We start from the raw sequence: 16,121 nt of genomic DNA, 5'->3' as shown, positions 1-16,121 counted from the left end.
CTTTCCCCACCTGCCATTTCACTTCATGGACAAACAAGATTTAGTTTACTTTTCCATCTTAAATGTACAGCTTTGGCTTTACAACAGTACAAAGGATATTGATACAGCTGTGAGGGGAGTGAGAAAAATGGTTTTGCTTGATTTACACTTGCCTGCCACAGAGTGTTGCCTTGGGTTAGGATTGCTCTCCTGGCTATTCTCTTCTAGAACCCTCCACCCTTTTGTGCGGTGTTCTTAGGTAGACTCAAGGTAAATGGTCTCTGTCTCAGAGTGTTTCTTCCCAAAGGTTCTGGCTCTGCATTCAGGTGGGATGACTGGGGTGGCAACAACCTCACTGAAAGCTGCTTGCCCATATCAAATCCATCCCGACTGGTGTGTATCTCCTCCTGAGTTGCTGTAGTTTGTAGGAACAGTCATGTGAGCATAAACTGAAATTGATGGTGATTTTTGTTTATTTCTGGGGGCTGTAAACCATGACTACTCTGATAAACATCCTCTTCAGCTGTTTCTGCAGCAAGACCAACCAAAGCCTCAGCTGCCTGTGTTAGACTTCCCAGATACCCTACAGGAACCTCCAGGCTCCACTCACAGCAACATAGGTATCTACCTGAAAACACATTAAACTCACTGTTTTCCAATGCTTTTCATGACCATTATATCTATCAAGTAATGAGTTGGTGTTTCAGTTGAGGTCTGACTCTAGGCCTGTTTCACTTCCTCCAAGTACACTCCTAAGGTTTCCTTTTCTCAGTTGTGAATCCTGTTGCTTCTGCCGCCTGGCCTTTGCAGCTCCCTATAAGTGCCTTCCTTCTACCTTTGAGTCGTCTCCTTCAAGTGATGTAAGAGCCTCCACAGAGATCCCTTCTTGTTTTGTTAACTAGAAACACAAACCAGAAACCTGAACAAAATTGTAGGGCACTTGCAAGATGAGCTGCAGACTGAAACCAGCTTCCAAGAAATCATTCACTCAAAAACTTTCCACCACACCAGATACTGATTAATGAAGTAATACACTCTTTGGTCTATTTAAATTTCATACCTCGCTGGCATGGTTTCCTCATGTCATGAACATTTTTGGGAGTCTCAAGGTATAGATGTGAAACCCAGGTTTCCCAGCTGCAGCTGGTCAGCATACACTACTTCTCACTCTGTCTGCTTGCCAGAGATCATGATTCTCTGGATTGTCTCCAGTTTCCCTTCTAGTCAACCCTTGCTGCAAAGATGTGCTGCAGGTGGGCTCGCCAGGCTAATATGAGCTTTCTTTCTTCGGTTTACAAACAAAACTTCTCCTCGGCATTTTTTCCTGGAGTAGTGTAAATATGCTCTTCCCAAATATGCTCTGCAAACTTGCTTGGGACACTTCTTTTTCTTAACCCCTTTGTGCTTTATGCTACTTTTTCTCCTATGACCAAAAAAGCAAACAGACTGTAGGAAAAAATTCATGTCCATGCCTTTCTGGGCAGACACAACCTGTTCAGCAGATGGCATCCAAAGAAACACTCAGACCTCTGTCTGAGCTGTTTACCTCTCCATACCACACTCACCTCCAAAGCTAATCCAGCCTTTCTTTTCCTAAGAGAAATTATGACTTTCATTTACTGACACAAGGCATTTATTCTGTTCTGATTGCGCCATCTTTGCAAAGTCTTTAGAGATTTCATGTGTTTTCTAGTACTTTGCTTCATTCCAGAGTGAACGACCAGATACTAACTGTCCAGATACTAACTGTCCATAGAAGACATTTCTTCTTCACTCAAGCCCTGCAAATGTCAGCTGTCAAACTAGCCTATGCACTTATATTGGCAGCGATATGCTTGGGGTACCAGCAGCCTAATGTGGAGCTGGATGATAGGCAAAGCATTGAAGACCTCTCTTTTTGAGATGTGCCACATCTTGAATGAGAAACCTTTCTTGCTTGCCAAGATTCAAGGCTATGAGAAGTTTGAAATGCAGATTTGAAAATAATGGAACATGGAACAAAAAGGAACCCAAAATAAAGAGCACCCTGAAGATTGTGCTTGTGAATACAGTTTCTCATTTGCTGCACCAAGCGTCATTTAGCTTTCACCTCTCCTTCTATCTTTTGAAGTTGGGATGTCATGTCTATCTATTTCCTTGGGGAGAGGAGGCACCAGAAAAAAGTTGAGCTTTTCTTTCTGTGCCATGTCAAGATACAGGGCCATGGGTTTTGTGGGTTTTTTTCACTTCCTTGTTAAGAGAACTCCTTTCTTTATTACTCCTGACTAGGTGTTTGGTGCTGCACAGTACTGCTGAAAACTTATTGAATTCCCTTTAGTCTCTTAGTGTCTTTGGTAAAGTTTTCTACTGTCTGCTTCATTAACACATTCCTAGCTTCAGGCTGTGTGTCACTGCCTTCTGGAGGTAGAGCAGTAAAACCTTGATCACTCCATCAGTCACAGCAAACGTTGCCTCTTCTTTCAGGGCCCACAACTAATTTTACCCTGCAAGCAGCACATGAAAACCAAACACGGCATGACAGATTGTAATGCTGAGAATAGGGTGTTTAATTTAAATATCTGCCTCCCTTTCCATGTATCCCCTTGATTTTTAAAGGTCCCAGATATCAGCGCTAGAACAATATACTCCCATGTGCTCCCGTCCCCTTTTGGGACCATGCCCCTATGGAATGTTGGTGCTGCTGCTGTACATCCCTAAGGCAAATAGCAGTCGACCATCCCTGGGCTCCCCCTGACCTCTCTGAAGCAGACCACCTTATCAGCATCTAACTAGCAAAAGCTATAATAATATAATAAGGATCTAATGCAGAAAATACTGCTATAAAGTATACAAAATATAGTTGAAACTAGAGAAAATTTCATGGAAGGCAGCAGGTTGCCTCCATGTTTTTCCTGACAGGATAGATGTGATCGTAAACTGGAAAAGAGACAGTACAGATATACATGCCCATGGTCTATTTAATTTGGAATTATGGCTAAAGTGTTTATGAGCATAGTGGATGTGACATGATATTTAAAGGAATAGTCTCAGAATGCCACTGATTTTTTTCATGTAAAGGATAATTAACCATCAAAGCAGTATATAATGCAAACCATGACGAGCTTAAATAAATAAATCTCAGATCTCTTGGGTGGCACTGTAGAGAATGCAGAAGCAATCTGCTCCCTGCAGATCCAGGGATCTCCCATCCTCACTACACATGCTTTGTGTAGAAAGCTGTGGAAGCGGCAATGGGGACAAGGCTTCATTGCCGCGGCATGAAACAGCCTGATGAGCTTGGTGAACACTGCTCCTCAGTGTCCCCCATGATTACCATCTGGAAAACTGAATGGCAGATCCATTGCAGTCCTGTTCTACTTACGTTGCCTGTGCAGCTCTCCTAGAACATCTGTTAGGCACCAGTGCCTGCTCTCCCACTGCAATGGAGTTTACAGACAGACTAACCAGGGCTAGAGCATCTCTGGGAGACTACAGGAGATTAAACATTGTATAGACATTATGCAGCCCTTCTGGTGATTGCATACTGTGCCAGAAGTACAGTTTCTCCCACGAGTGCAGCCTATTTTTCCCATATGCACAGCTCATGGGAAGACTCTGCAAAAAAAGCCTTTTGTTGGCTCTGCATGGGTAGGATTTCCTCTGTGTGTTCAATCATGGGGTCCCACTGAGGGGCATCCTAATTCCTCAGTGGTATGAGATGGGTTTTTTGATGTGTATCTGAGGAGTGTGCATCTGACAGTGTTTGAAGTGTCATCAGATATAGCATATGTGTTTGTGGCAGCTACTGCCTTGCAAATAACAGCAGGAGGTTTTGTGTAATACCCGTGTTACAAAGGGCAGTTTAGACGGAGGCTCTAACAAGCTGGTCTGTTGCTTTGCCCTCAGCTATTGATTTTTCTATTCATGTAGGCATGATTAGCTTTTAACGAGCCCTCCGAAGCATGCCCCCTGAGATTCCACTTTGTTCACTGATGATGATTACGAAATATGTGCTAAAAGCAGTGTGCACACATCTGGGGTTTGCTGCAGCAGCTGATTATTCCCTATGCTTTCTCCTTGCAGTCAGACATGTATAGCGTCACAGGCAAAAGAAGGGACACAGATTTGTAGTCCAAGAGCATAATCCTGAAACAGCTGAATCTTCACAGCTCTCACTGACTTCTGTGTCCATCAAATCACCCAGTTTCTCATGGGATCACAGCAAACATTTCAGGTACCTGGGAGACTTTCCGTCTAGCAACAGTCCCTTCCCTACTAGAGCAGTGAAATTTTTGGCTAGAAGGGAGTTCGTAAACACAAGATCCCAAAACTGGTGTGGACCGAACCTCAGAGATGAGGGCCTTGTTTCCTGCAGAATTGAGCTCAGCTTTATCTCATCTTCAGTGTAATCTGAGCAGCTGAACCCAGATGAAAGCTCTTTGACCAAAAGGTTTTCATCTCTGCTCCATCTCCTGTGGGCTACAAAGGGGACAATTGAGAGGCATGTTTTAATTTCTGTTTAAATCGTCACAAGGTATCATCTCTGCAAGTGTTGGCGCCAGGAAGATGAGGTCAATAGTCACAGAGCAAGTCGCTGCTTTCTTTTTAAAGGCAAAAGGCTGTCTCTTTGCGGATTTATGGTTTTCCCCAGCTGCTCACTGTTTGTTAAGGGCCCAGAGTACGGGGAAGGGGCTCAGATGGAGAAAGGAAATTTCTAGCCACACACCCTTCTTTCCCTGCTGCAGGTAAGTGGCACTCCACTGAATCCTGATCAGTATGACTCATGTTATTCTGCACACACCCACTGAAACTATGTTCTGACCATTTGGCATGTACCTTACAGCCAGCTCCCAGCTGCAGGACTAACTGGTGAGTATGGGAATATTTCTGTATGAACTGCAGTGCTAAAGCTGCACACTTCATTTCAGATCACACCCAGAAAGATGGATGCGCATGGATAAGAATCCAGAGCATCCCTTCAAACTGAGCTAACTTTGGGTTTATCGGTTCCTTGGAGGAGCAGTTAAATGAATGTGGCTGAGGAGCTCCCAACAGGCAAGGACCGCCCTAGAGCAACTGGTCAATTCATGACAGTGCCTTCCTGTGCCCACTTGATTTTCCTCCCACAATCTGGTCATAACAGAAACATATAAGATTTCTTTTTCCCTTCCTCTGCACCACTCTAGTGTGCTTTCTGCTGCCAGCTGGACAGTTTCACCTGCCACATCCTCTGAAGGGATCAAGGACACTGCTAGTACAACTCATCTTCCCTCACCTGTGATACAGTGTATTTTGGGACCTCTGGTCTTTTGTTATTCACTTTATGATTGTGCTGGTGTTTCCTGGACTACGGCAATTTGCAGATTGGATGTTCCTCCTACACTATATTTTTAAAACAGCTCTCTGATACTGAAGGGGTGAGCATCAATGTCCCAGTTTGTTCCTTTCAGTCCTGTGTTTCCTATCCACCCTATCCTGACTTTCAACCACAAGAGGATGCAAGAAGTCTCTCATAGCAAGGGCAGTTGGGATAAGAAGCCCATCTGACCCCTTGTAACCTTTGCAGGTGCTCATAACAACAGATATGTCAGTGGTCCCCAAAGTGAAGCATGCTCCTTATCTTTCACCTACACAAGGAGCAACTCGTTGGCCAGGAGTAAAGAGGAGAAAGAGGGAAAGGGGAGAAAAGTTGGGATGAGTAAAGCATAGGCTGTGGGAGGAGATTCAGTCAGTCATCTGACAATGACCTGTGGGAGTTTGTGAGGAAAACCTTCGGTACCATATAGAAAGGCTTTTCTGGAGTTGTGACTCCCATGGGTGGTATGACCAATGCACTTGTTGGGTGGAAATGATCCTTGAACACTGCATCAGTTCTGGCTGTGGGGGGAGCCCAGCTTGGCTGAATTAGAGGCAATCAGTTCTCTGCAGTCAGAGGTGCCAGCCATGGTAGAGCAGATCAAGCTCCAAATCTTGCAGTCCAGGAGTAGCAGACTGCAGTTATAAGACAGTAAGGGAAAGCAAAGATCATCAGCTCTCCTTTTGAACTAGATAGGGTAATTGGAAAGCATCTATGTTGACAGTAATTTAAAAATAGCATTGACATAGGGAGGGCTTCTCACAAGGGCTGACATTTATTTGAATTCTACACGGTGGGATGCTCCAGAGTATGTTTCTCTCCCACTTCTCTCCTATCCTCTAGTTACCCTCTACACTTACTCAGGGGCATATTAAGCCATTCAAAGCCTTACTAGGTCATCAGGCATATTTGGGTCCCATATGCTCCAGAGAGGGTCCTCTGCTCTCTCAGTTTTGCTGTTTGGAGGGAGACTGTGTCTGGTCCAGAGGATGCACTGAGGGCATCCCTTAAACATCAGTGTCAGTAAGTCTTCAGGTCTGCATCTTGATCATAGCTGAAATACAGCAATACTTCCATACAACGTGGTATGGAAGTCGCAGCCTGGCCAAGAAAACAGCTTGTTTACTGGAAAGGCAACAGACTGAACTTCTTCCCAGAATCATGGGTCACAGCAAACTCACTGCTGCCTTGCTGCAGCTGATCAGCTGAATCTTCCCAAACCATGCTGGCTGCAGTGAGAGCTTGGACACCCAGCATACACGTACACCCTTTCTGCAGGCAGTGAAATTTAGACAACATTGCAGGCTGCAGCCCTCCCTGATATGTTCAGAAACTTGCAAAGGAGGATGCAAATGGTGTGCTTCTTAGGAAGATGCTACCTAGGGAACAAAGTGTAAGGCAAGGACAAGAGACCTCAGGGCTCAGTTTGTAACACCAACTCACTCCTGCTTTTCTGAGTGCTCCCACATGTGCTGAGCTTTCCTACCCGAGCAGGTTCTCTGAAGTCCGTCGGGAAAGCATAGCTGAGGGAAAAAGTAATCACCAATGTATGTGAGGTGTATTTCAGTGCCAAGAAAAATCACTAGCAAAACAGCCTACCCAATTGTTAACTATTTTAAAGTCTAGACAAGACCCAGGGCCAGATGACTTCATGGTTGGGTCCACTCTCATGTCGAAAGGAAGGAGATGAACTTAAGTTGAGGAAGGCGGAAATGATTGTCGCCAAGGTCAAAGTGGTAACAAGCAAGTATAAACAGCAGCAAAGAAAGTGGGAGTAGTGTGGAATGAATCATCATCAGCTAATATAGTAAAATGGGGGGGGAAACGCAGAAGAAAGTTCTAAGAACGATGAAAATCCAGAATGAAAGGAGAAAAAGAGATTCTCCAAATAGAAGGACTGAAATTAATCCCAATCCTTGTACTTTTGATTGCAAGAAAAAATGTGATACTTGTGGCTGTTGCTGTTGAGATGAGGTGTTGGCGGTTAGAACATCAGAAATTACTAGTGCAGGGGAAATTTCATATCAAGTTTCATGCTTTTCAGTTCAAAACCATCTGAAAATGACCTGGGTCTTGAGGAGGTTAGCCCTACATGTCATGTCCCACGTTGGCTGCTGTATGGATGTGTTGGAATTAGGAAGCCAATTCAACGAGTGTTGTCTCATATAGGTATAGCCTGGAAGAATAAGCCCGGAGTCTTCAAAAAGGAACATCAGCTCTTGTTCTTCCTTCAGAAATTGCTTGTGGTGCTATAGGATCTTCTTAATTGCCACTCTGCATTTCAACCTGTGTGACAACTGGAGTAATGCCAGCACAGCATCCAGGGTCCTCCATAGCTTTTCTCTTGACAGGACTTCAGAAAATGTCACCTTCTAGGAAACACTCTTTGGCAAAGCCTTGACTCTCATGCTTCTATAATTACTCAGCTGATAAATGCGTTCAAGGATTTGTGGGCAGGTTTGAAATTAATTCTAAGAGTGTGCACATAAAACCACTGGGAAAACACAGAAGATGAAGGAAAAAACATTTACAAATACACACAGAATTTTTTTATCTTAAATTTTCTCTTGCTGCCTGCAATAAATTGGCAGGCATTACTGTCAACACAGGAAAGAATATGCTGATCTTACAACAATTGCAGTTCACAGGTATAGGGAAGCAGGTGGATTAAACTTGTAGTTAGCCCAGTTTTAGTCTTGTAGTGTAGGTAGGTAGGTAAAATGCTAGGGGACTGGCACTATATTTTGATGGGTCCAACTAATATGGAACAAAATGAATGTTTGGTTCATTGAAGGTGGGAGAAGGAGTGGGAAGGTTTGGAGGCTCATGAGGGTGCTGAGAGGTTTTGGTGAGGGGGCTCCCCTTAACAGCTGTGAGGCCAGTTGTGTGTCCCTGTGTCCAAGGGGAGGTCATGCTCTCAGGGATGAGCAAGCCCTGACGTTTCGGCGCCGAAGCAATCCTCCAGCTGGCTGGAGGAAGCCCTGTGGTTGAGTTATGCAATTGTACTCTATGAGACTTTTTCTCTGCAGAGTTTTTGCTACTCTCAACTATTGGAAAGTGGGTGAGGTGGAGCCTTGGGATCAGCTCCTAGGACAGTGTCTCTGGGCTTAAGGAGTCCTGACTGACTCCAGCATTACAGAATCCGAGAGAGGGGCTTCTGCTGGGAAATGGACCCCTCACCAAGTTCATCCTTTTTTAAAGCAATTTGATATGTTGGAGTCTTTTACTCGCTTGGTTTCCTTTTGAAAGCTTCCACGTCGGCAGGAGGTAGGTAAGGCGAGCAGCAGTTGCCTCTGGAATTAATTGGAGTGCCCCAAGCCCAGGTGCTCTGCTTTTCTGCTTTACTCTTCTATAGCTTGTTGGGCTGGAAGCATTTTATTTTAAAGGAATCTACTACACTATCTCTATCTACGGGAAACAGAATTAAACAGAGAAAAAAAAAGTGAAGAATTTGGCAAGGAGCCACGTGCAGTGACTAAAGTAAGAAGTAGGGAAGTTGCAGTAAGTTTAGTTACCAGGACATTGCATGGCAGAGCGGGTCAGCTGTGGATCTTTAAGGGGCTCAGAGACAAGCACAGGATGCCCATCCTACAGCGCAAAGGAGCTTTGCTTCCTTAGGTGAATGTCCCGGCGCTGCGACTACGAGTGAAGCTGTTGGTCTTGGGAGGGGATAAAGCTGCGTGTAAATGAGAAGAGAGGAGTGTACCAGAGTGCTATGGAGGGCAGCAACTTTGTTGCTGTGACTTTTATAAGCCTTCAAGGGTAAGATTTAAATGCTTTCCTTCCGCTTGTTTGTTTTCCCTGTCAGTTTTCTGTGTGGCAGAAAACTTGCTTTTATTAAAGTTTTCTATTTTTGGCCCGAGAGCTTTGCAAAGCTTAATCAAAGCGCTTGGGGTTGAGCTTTTTCTGCGGGCGAGCTGGTTGACTTCTGGGTGGAGTGAGACGAGCTGTGCATGATCCCAAGCAGCAGCAGCAGCCGCTCGGGAAGGCTGCTATTGTTTGCATTGTTTCGGGGGGGAGCAGAATGCAGAAGCTGGCTCTGCCTCAGCGGCTCATCGGTAACTTGAGCGTCGCAACTAACTTTTGCTGGATGCAAATTTTTGACTGCAGTTCTGGTGTCAGCTTAAAGAGCGTTTTAATGAAGACAGATGGCGGATATTGGATCGTTGCTTTAAAACGTGGCAGATAACAGGCTGAAGTCTGTTTCCCAGCAATTATAGCTAATTGCATTGGCACATTTGAGTGCAGGGGTAGGAGCACAGAGTTTCGTGGGTTTCTGTGAGTATAGCTTTGAATAGCACTAAAAAATAGCTGGAAGGCTTGCTCACCTCTTCCAGGAGACCTATTCAGGTATTTAAAAAGCTAGGGAGGTTTCAGGGATACTTTAAAACTCTTCACGCTGAGCTAGCAGATTTAAACCAATCACCACTCTGTAAACCCTGATGCCAAGAGTGACCATTTATAGCTTCTTAAATTTATACAAGATTAAATTATGGCAAATGTGATGTCAGCCCCAAAAGAGTGTTATTCTGGGATTAAAATCACACATTTTGGTTGTCTGTCCTGCAGCTCACTGTGTTTCCCCACTTGCAGAGCAGTGAGTAGTACAACACATGGTGTTCCCTGTTCTGCTCTTGAAGTGTTCAAACAGGATGTTAGAAGGGGTGGAGAAATACAAATGCTAATGTGTTTCAAAGTTAAAATATGATTAGTACTAATTATTTCTAATGGCTGAAATTTTGTGTTTGCTTTCAATAAGGGAAAGCAAATATATTTTACTCTTTGGATCCAAAATTTGGACAATTTGACTGAAACAGTTAATACACCAGGAGTTTTAAAGGAGTTCCTTTGCAAACACGCCTTTGTGTGGTACTGTCCTGGATTCAGCTTTAACAGTTATTTTTCTTCTTCTTAGTAAACAACATTGCAAGGTCAGCCTATGCCAGGTGTGCCAGGACTTCACTTGTCTGTGGCCAGAGCATTAGCAAACATTGCTCCAAACTGTGATGTCCCTCTCTGCAATACCTGTAGTAAATGTCTCCTGCTTTAGTGCCTCACGTGCACCCCCTCAGGAAGTATGCAGCGAAGGCATGGAGAAAACAGGGAGTTTGAGGATCTAATGTGTTTTAAACTGTTAATATTTTCCAGTTGTGCCTCCAAATTCATTTTAAAGTGATAGGTTTTCAAAACTTAGGAACTTAAATTTGTTTCTTCTCATGGTATTTAACAGTATTACTCCACCAAGGGTACTTGGCAGCACAGGTAGCCTTGAACCTTGTTTGTCACAGTGCCCAGTGCTTGGGATCTACTTTATCGTATACTGAGTCTAGTCTGAGTCTAGTACTTTAGCCTGTGATTGTTCGTTTAGCGTTTGTGAATGTTACATCATCTAAACATAGATTAAAGAAAAAAAAAAATTAACTTACAAATCTTGCTCATGTGCAAAAATGAACCTGACATGGAGAGCTGGTGACTTGAGATATGGTATTCATTTTTTTTTTAACCTGGACAGGGCTATTTAAGCTTTTTAAGATGTGTGCATACCACACTATGTTTGATGGCAAAACTGACTGGAGAAATCTTGTTTTCCTGCCTAATTCTCCTGGTCCCTTGGTGCTTCCTTCTAGTATTTAGCACAATTCGCTGCCCCCTCAGATCTGCTATAACCACTGCTTGGGCAGAAATTTTGGTCTGTACTGAACTACGCCCCATGATCTGGACTAAAAGAACCCTTCCAAAAATGATTGTATTTAACATGGATCATTTCACAGAGTGTGAGAACAAGTTGGTGGGAGCAGAAGCATCATGTATTTTCTAATTTGTATTTATTATTGAATCTGATGTACCGTATAGCTATGTCCAGAGAAGAGTGGCCAAGAAACTAGCTAGGTTTTCCATCTGTAAGATCTGCTCTCTGTTCATCCAAGTTGTGTCATTCTTATCTCATTTTGACTCTCATCACTGCAGTGGTGGGAAGTGCCTCCTTCCACATCCAGTTTGCAGTACAGCCCTTAGCATGGTTTTGGATTAGGCTGTAGCCCTTGCAAATTCTATGTGCTGTAGCTCATTACTACCTGCCCCTCATGAGGGAAAAACTTTGCAGTTGTGTTCTCAAGCCTATTCTGGCTCTTGTCTCTCTTAAATAAGGCTGAATTTGGTTTACAAGAAATCATCCCTTCCCTATTCAAGATCTGTCAAATTAGCTTCTCACTGTGAATATTAAATTGCTCAGAGCCTATGATTAAACTGTCAGTAGCCATAAAGGAAGTGGATTGTCTTTGCAGAAGTGTAAGCCATAGCTAGACAATCTGTAGAGAACTGTAGGTACAGAAGCCTTCTGTAGTGAGAAGGGATAATTTATTCATATCTTATACCCCCAAATCCCCATAAATGAGGAAATGGGAATTTGAGCTTTAAATAATTTTTGCTATAGGCTCTGAAAACATGGGGAAGCAACATGTGTCCTGTAAAGCAGAGCAGTTGGACCTGCATAATTATTCAAACAGAAAGGAAAAAAACCCCAAAACAACCACAAAATAATTGAGTGGAAAATGGAACAACAACAACAGAAAAGTTCAGAAGGGCTGACACAGACTGTGGAAGGCAACTTGAGGAGATGGAAGCAGTGCTTCACTTTGCCTCTGAAAATAGCTGGTGCCAGGGAAAATGAAGGCAAACAGGAAGTTGTCTTTTTTTGACTATAGAAAGCTTTTGTGTGTTTTATGGGTTTTCAGGAATAGGAGGCTTTGAAGATGTCTTACCAAAATTTGAGAAGTACTCCATGACATGTGAAAATGAAACATGAGAAAGAGAATTTCATTCCAGAAAATTCAAAGGGAAATTAAAAATGTAGCAATGTATGTGAGTGATATAGGGCTGAAGACCCTTCGTTGTAATTTTGAGATGGAAACTAAATCTTAGATTTAAAAAATAGAGATACTGATTCAGGACATTAATTTTGATTGCAAGTGGAATCTGGGGAACAAAAAATACCCTGATGGAGATTGTTGATAGATACAGATGCAAAGATGTTGGATCCTGCAGGTAGCATAGAGAGTCCAAAATACCTCAAGAAAAAGACCTGGGACTGAAAGACAGGCAGAGTTAAGATCAGCCAAGAGATCACATCTGTCTGTAGAAATTGTGATAACTAACAGAAATGGGAACAGTACCTGAAGCACCACCAAAAGGGACAACACCGCTATTTGTCTCTGTCTGTTCTCATGCTTGCAGCGGATGGTCAATGAACTCTCAGACTGAAAGTGTAAAGGTAAAAACGAGGTGTGAGCAGGCAGGCCCACACAGGAGCTATAGTCACCATGAGAGTGGTTTGCTAGGTGAAGGAGTATGAGAATTAGGTGTGTTAGTCAATAACAAAGCAGCAAAGGAAGATATTTGCAACATTATGAAAATAAAGGGTACACCTCAGTGCAATAAGGGTGTGTCAAGCCCTTAATGCCATCGTGTGTGTGCTCAATGAATAGTGACACATTCTCAAATGACATCGTGGTTTGGGCAAGCTAGGAACTGAGTTTTGCATAAAGTATCAGGCCAGCTTGGAAGGATTCATAACTCCTGGGCTTTAACTAAGTAAGTGCTATGCTAAATATGTGTGATGGTGTACTGGAGATGTAATTGGTACAAATGGATATGGCAAATTTATGACCCATGTCTGCCCTAGAAAATAAGGTTTTATGAGAATGGAGAGCCTGTACAAATTTGTGCTGGCCATGATGGTAACTTAAATTTGCTGCTGAGTGAAGATGTTCAATGAATGCAATGCTAATCAAATGCATTAAGAAGCTGAAGGAACTAAAGATGCCCTCCATGCCAAAATAGTGTATTGTTGCAGTCTTGTTGTCATACTGCAGTCACACCAGAAACCAGTGATTAAAGAATCACAGTAATTAGCAAAAGATATGTCAGAACTGAAGGAAGTTTCAGGTTTTTGTTTGCAAGATGTGGATCGTAACTTTGTTGTTTCTTTCATGTTGTTACTGCTGACAGAAGGCTTACAACAACCCTCTCTTCTCTGCTCCCCTAAAAATATAAACATCCTTTTTTTTCCCCTCTGCTGAAATTATATGCCTTGTCAATTGAGTACACAGCTGGGAGAGGTTTGGTAGCTGGGGATAGCTTTTCTAAAATGTGTATAAAATACAGCAAGATCTGGAGTTCAGCAAGATTGCCATAAGATGATTTCAACCAGCCAACCTTTTGCACCCTTATGCTGCCAGTGATAGTCAGATATGTGGCTCCTGGTGCTCTAGGAAATGTGAGGTATTTACCAGTGTGTAGGTAACGTCTCACTCCTTCCACCATCTGATGGGGAGCTCTCAGTCCTAGTTAGGAGGGTTTTGTAAGACGTAATAGTAATTCTAAAACATGGCAGAAATACATTGAAAATTATAGGCTGAGTCAGTTAGGGATGGAAAGTAAGGTTGGTCAGCAGGGTTGAGAAAGCTTTAGGTTGTGACATTGAATATTGTAACTTTAAGTGGTTTAGTTCCATGGACAGAGGACATTTTGGGGAGAAGTGTTGACAAAGCATTTTTTCTGGTGAGCAGAAATAATTGGATCTACATGAGTGAATAGAATAAGGGTCTCCTTCAGACACAGAGGGCACAGAGGGGTTCCCAGATGCCACAATCAGTGGCGGGGAGCACTGCACTGGGCTCAGGGTGTATAGCATTAAGCTGGCTGGCTGGAGCTTACCTGCTGCTATTTGCCTTATCTCAGGCCCATTGAATTGCAGCTGCTAAATATAGCTTTGTGTTCGCATCTGGAATAGAGATCTGCGCATAAATGTTCGACCTATGCAATGACTGGGGAGCTTTCCTTAAAGTTTAACTTCATTTTCTGAAAAGACGTGAAGCCCAAGCTTCACTGGGCATGGTCTGGTGATGTTGTATGAGGTTTGGTTTTGGGCAGTGGCATAGTCTGTATTCACATCTGTGTGTTTCCAAAATACGATATGTTTGCTATACTTGCCTCCTTAAACAACTTTGCTCTGCACAGATAGCATAGGATAAAGTGCAAAATCTTCATTCTGTCATCTAGAAAACTTGTTCTAGATAGATCATGACTCCCTCAAATGTCTCTGCTTGGCTCCACTGACCAGTTAAGTAACTGGTATAGCATTCCTGTTGATTCAGGCTCCTGGTCAGCCAGGCATTCCAGGCAGTGGCAGCTTTAACCGTGCCCACAGATCTTCACAGGCTGTCGGCACCAACATGTCCATTAAGTCCTTTAAATAAACTTGATGCTTGGAACAGTGAAAGTTCCATGACCAAAAGGTTTTGATGTGATTTTGTTTAGTGCTAAATTCCTCTGCCTATCAGGATATATTGAGTGCCTTAAATGCATTTCTGGTGTCTAGGATTAGGCTTCTGGGCCAGAAGTTTGCAGCCAATGGGGTGAAATTTTACTGAGGGATATACAGGTTAGTGCATCCCAAGCACGGAGAGTGACCAGCAGATGGACGACAGTGTGAGCCAGCGCATGTTGAGCACAAGCAGATGTACAGGAAACCAGTGTTTCCTGCTGCTTCCTCCTCTTTAGGGAGGCTGGTCTTGCTCTGGGTAGTCACACAGCTCCTTTGCACCTAAAATACGAGCCCTGTGCATGTATTTCTCCTTATCATAGAAGACCAAGGTTGTAGGAGTATCTTTTTCAGTCTCTCCTTCACAGACCCCTTCTTTATGCCATGTCAGGAAATGAACAGGTCAAAATGTCCAAGGTAAGGTAGCCCACACTGATGCAGTGCAACTTGCAAACCTGAGGTGGTTTTGCATTTCAAAACATGCTATGTGATAAACTGTAGCTGTTGGCCACTATGCTTAGGAGTTTGGTTTTCCCATTTTTTGGGCACAGAATTACAAGCATGTGCTCCATCATGTCATGCTGTGGGATAGAAACCCCCATTGTGAATTACTTTCTCTTTTCTCTTACAGAAGTTCCATGGAGTTGGACTAAAATAAAGTTTTGGGATGTCTCTGTTTGGATTAAAATTTGGAAAGAAGAAATTGAGAGGTGAGTACAGTCTGATAAAGCCATTGTCACAGGTGACAAACTAAGGAATGTAAATACAGCACACATGCGAGCCCTTGAGATCATGTTTGGGACCATGTCTTACACCTGCAGAGCAGGCAGGGGAAAGAAACACTTCATTTACTTTTCTTGCACCTTGTACTACCTTGGTCAGTGCTGTGGGCTGTGTGCCAGTGAATGGGGGCACATCTGCAACAGAACAGGCTGCAGTTTGTGCTCTGTCATAGCACATGACTGGCTTGAGGAAGTTGTGTTTTGGTGTTTCTCCTACAAAGATCTTTTGGGGGAGTCATGGGTGAGCAAAGCACACTGCTCTCTCTTAAGCAGTTTATAAAATATGCTAGAAGCAAGTCAGTGTGAAGATCTGATGCAGCCTTTTGATGGTAAAATGTGTTGATGTACCTCAAATCCTGTGTCAGTTCTGGGCCCCTCACTACAGAAGAGACATTGAGGTGTTGGAGCAGGTCCAGAGAAGGGCAACGGAGCTGGTGAAGGGCCTGGAGCACAAGTGTGATGAGGAACGGCTGAGGGACCTGGGGGGTTTAGTCAGGAGAAGAGAAGGCTCAAGGGGGGACCTTATCGCTCTCTGCAACTGCCTGAAAGGAGGTTGCAGTGAGGTGGGGGTTGGTCTCTTCTCCGAAATAACAAGTCATAGGACAAAAGCAAATGGCTTCAAGTTGCATCAGGGAGGGTTTAGATCGGATATTGGGAAAAAAATCTTCACTGAAAGGGTTGCCAAGCATTGGAGCAGGCTTCC

General features: G+C 43.5%; 1 protein-coding gene across 3 annotated transcripts in view; it reads left to right on the top strand.

The window, feature by feature from the left end:
* LOC115619709 (phospholipid-transporting ATPase ID-like) overlaps positions 1–16,121 on the top strand; it is an 87,094-nt gene that overhangs the window by 2,507 nt on the left and 68,466 nt on the right. Inside the window, exons 1-2 of one of the 3 annotated variants that reach the window (XM_030512429.1) lie at positions 8,387–8,581; positions 15,268–15,346. In XM_030512429.1, coding sequence (XP_030368289.1) covers positions 15,304–15,346 — 43 coding nt within the window. In that variant the 5' untranslated portion in view covers positions 8,387–8,581; positions 15,268–15,303. Of the gene's footprint in view, positions 1–8,386; positions 9,077–15,267; positions 15,347–16,121 lie in introns of those variants that run through there. The other 2 variants (XM_030512428.1, XM_030512430.1) reach the window with 2 other exon arrangements.

This window comes from Strigops habroptila, chromosome Z, assembly GCF_004027225.2.
Source record: "Strigops habroptila isolate Jane chromosome Z, bStrHab1.2.pri, whole genome shotgun sequence".
Classification (NCBI taxonomy): Eukaryota; Metazoa; Chordata; class Aves; order Psittaciformes; family Psittacidae; genus Strigops; species Strigops habroptila.
Note: the sequence above shows the minus strand (reverse complement) of the source record. Positions and strands in the feature narration are given on the sequence as shown.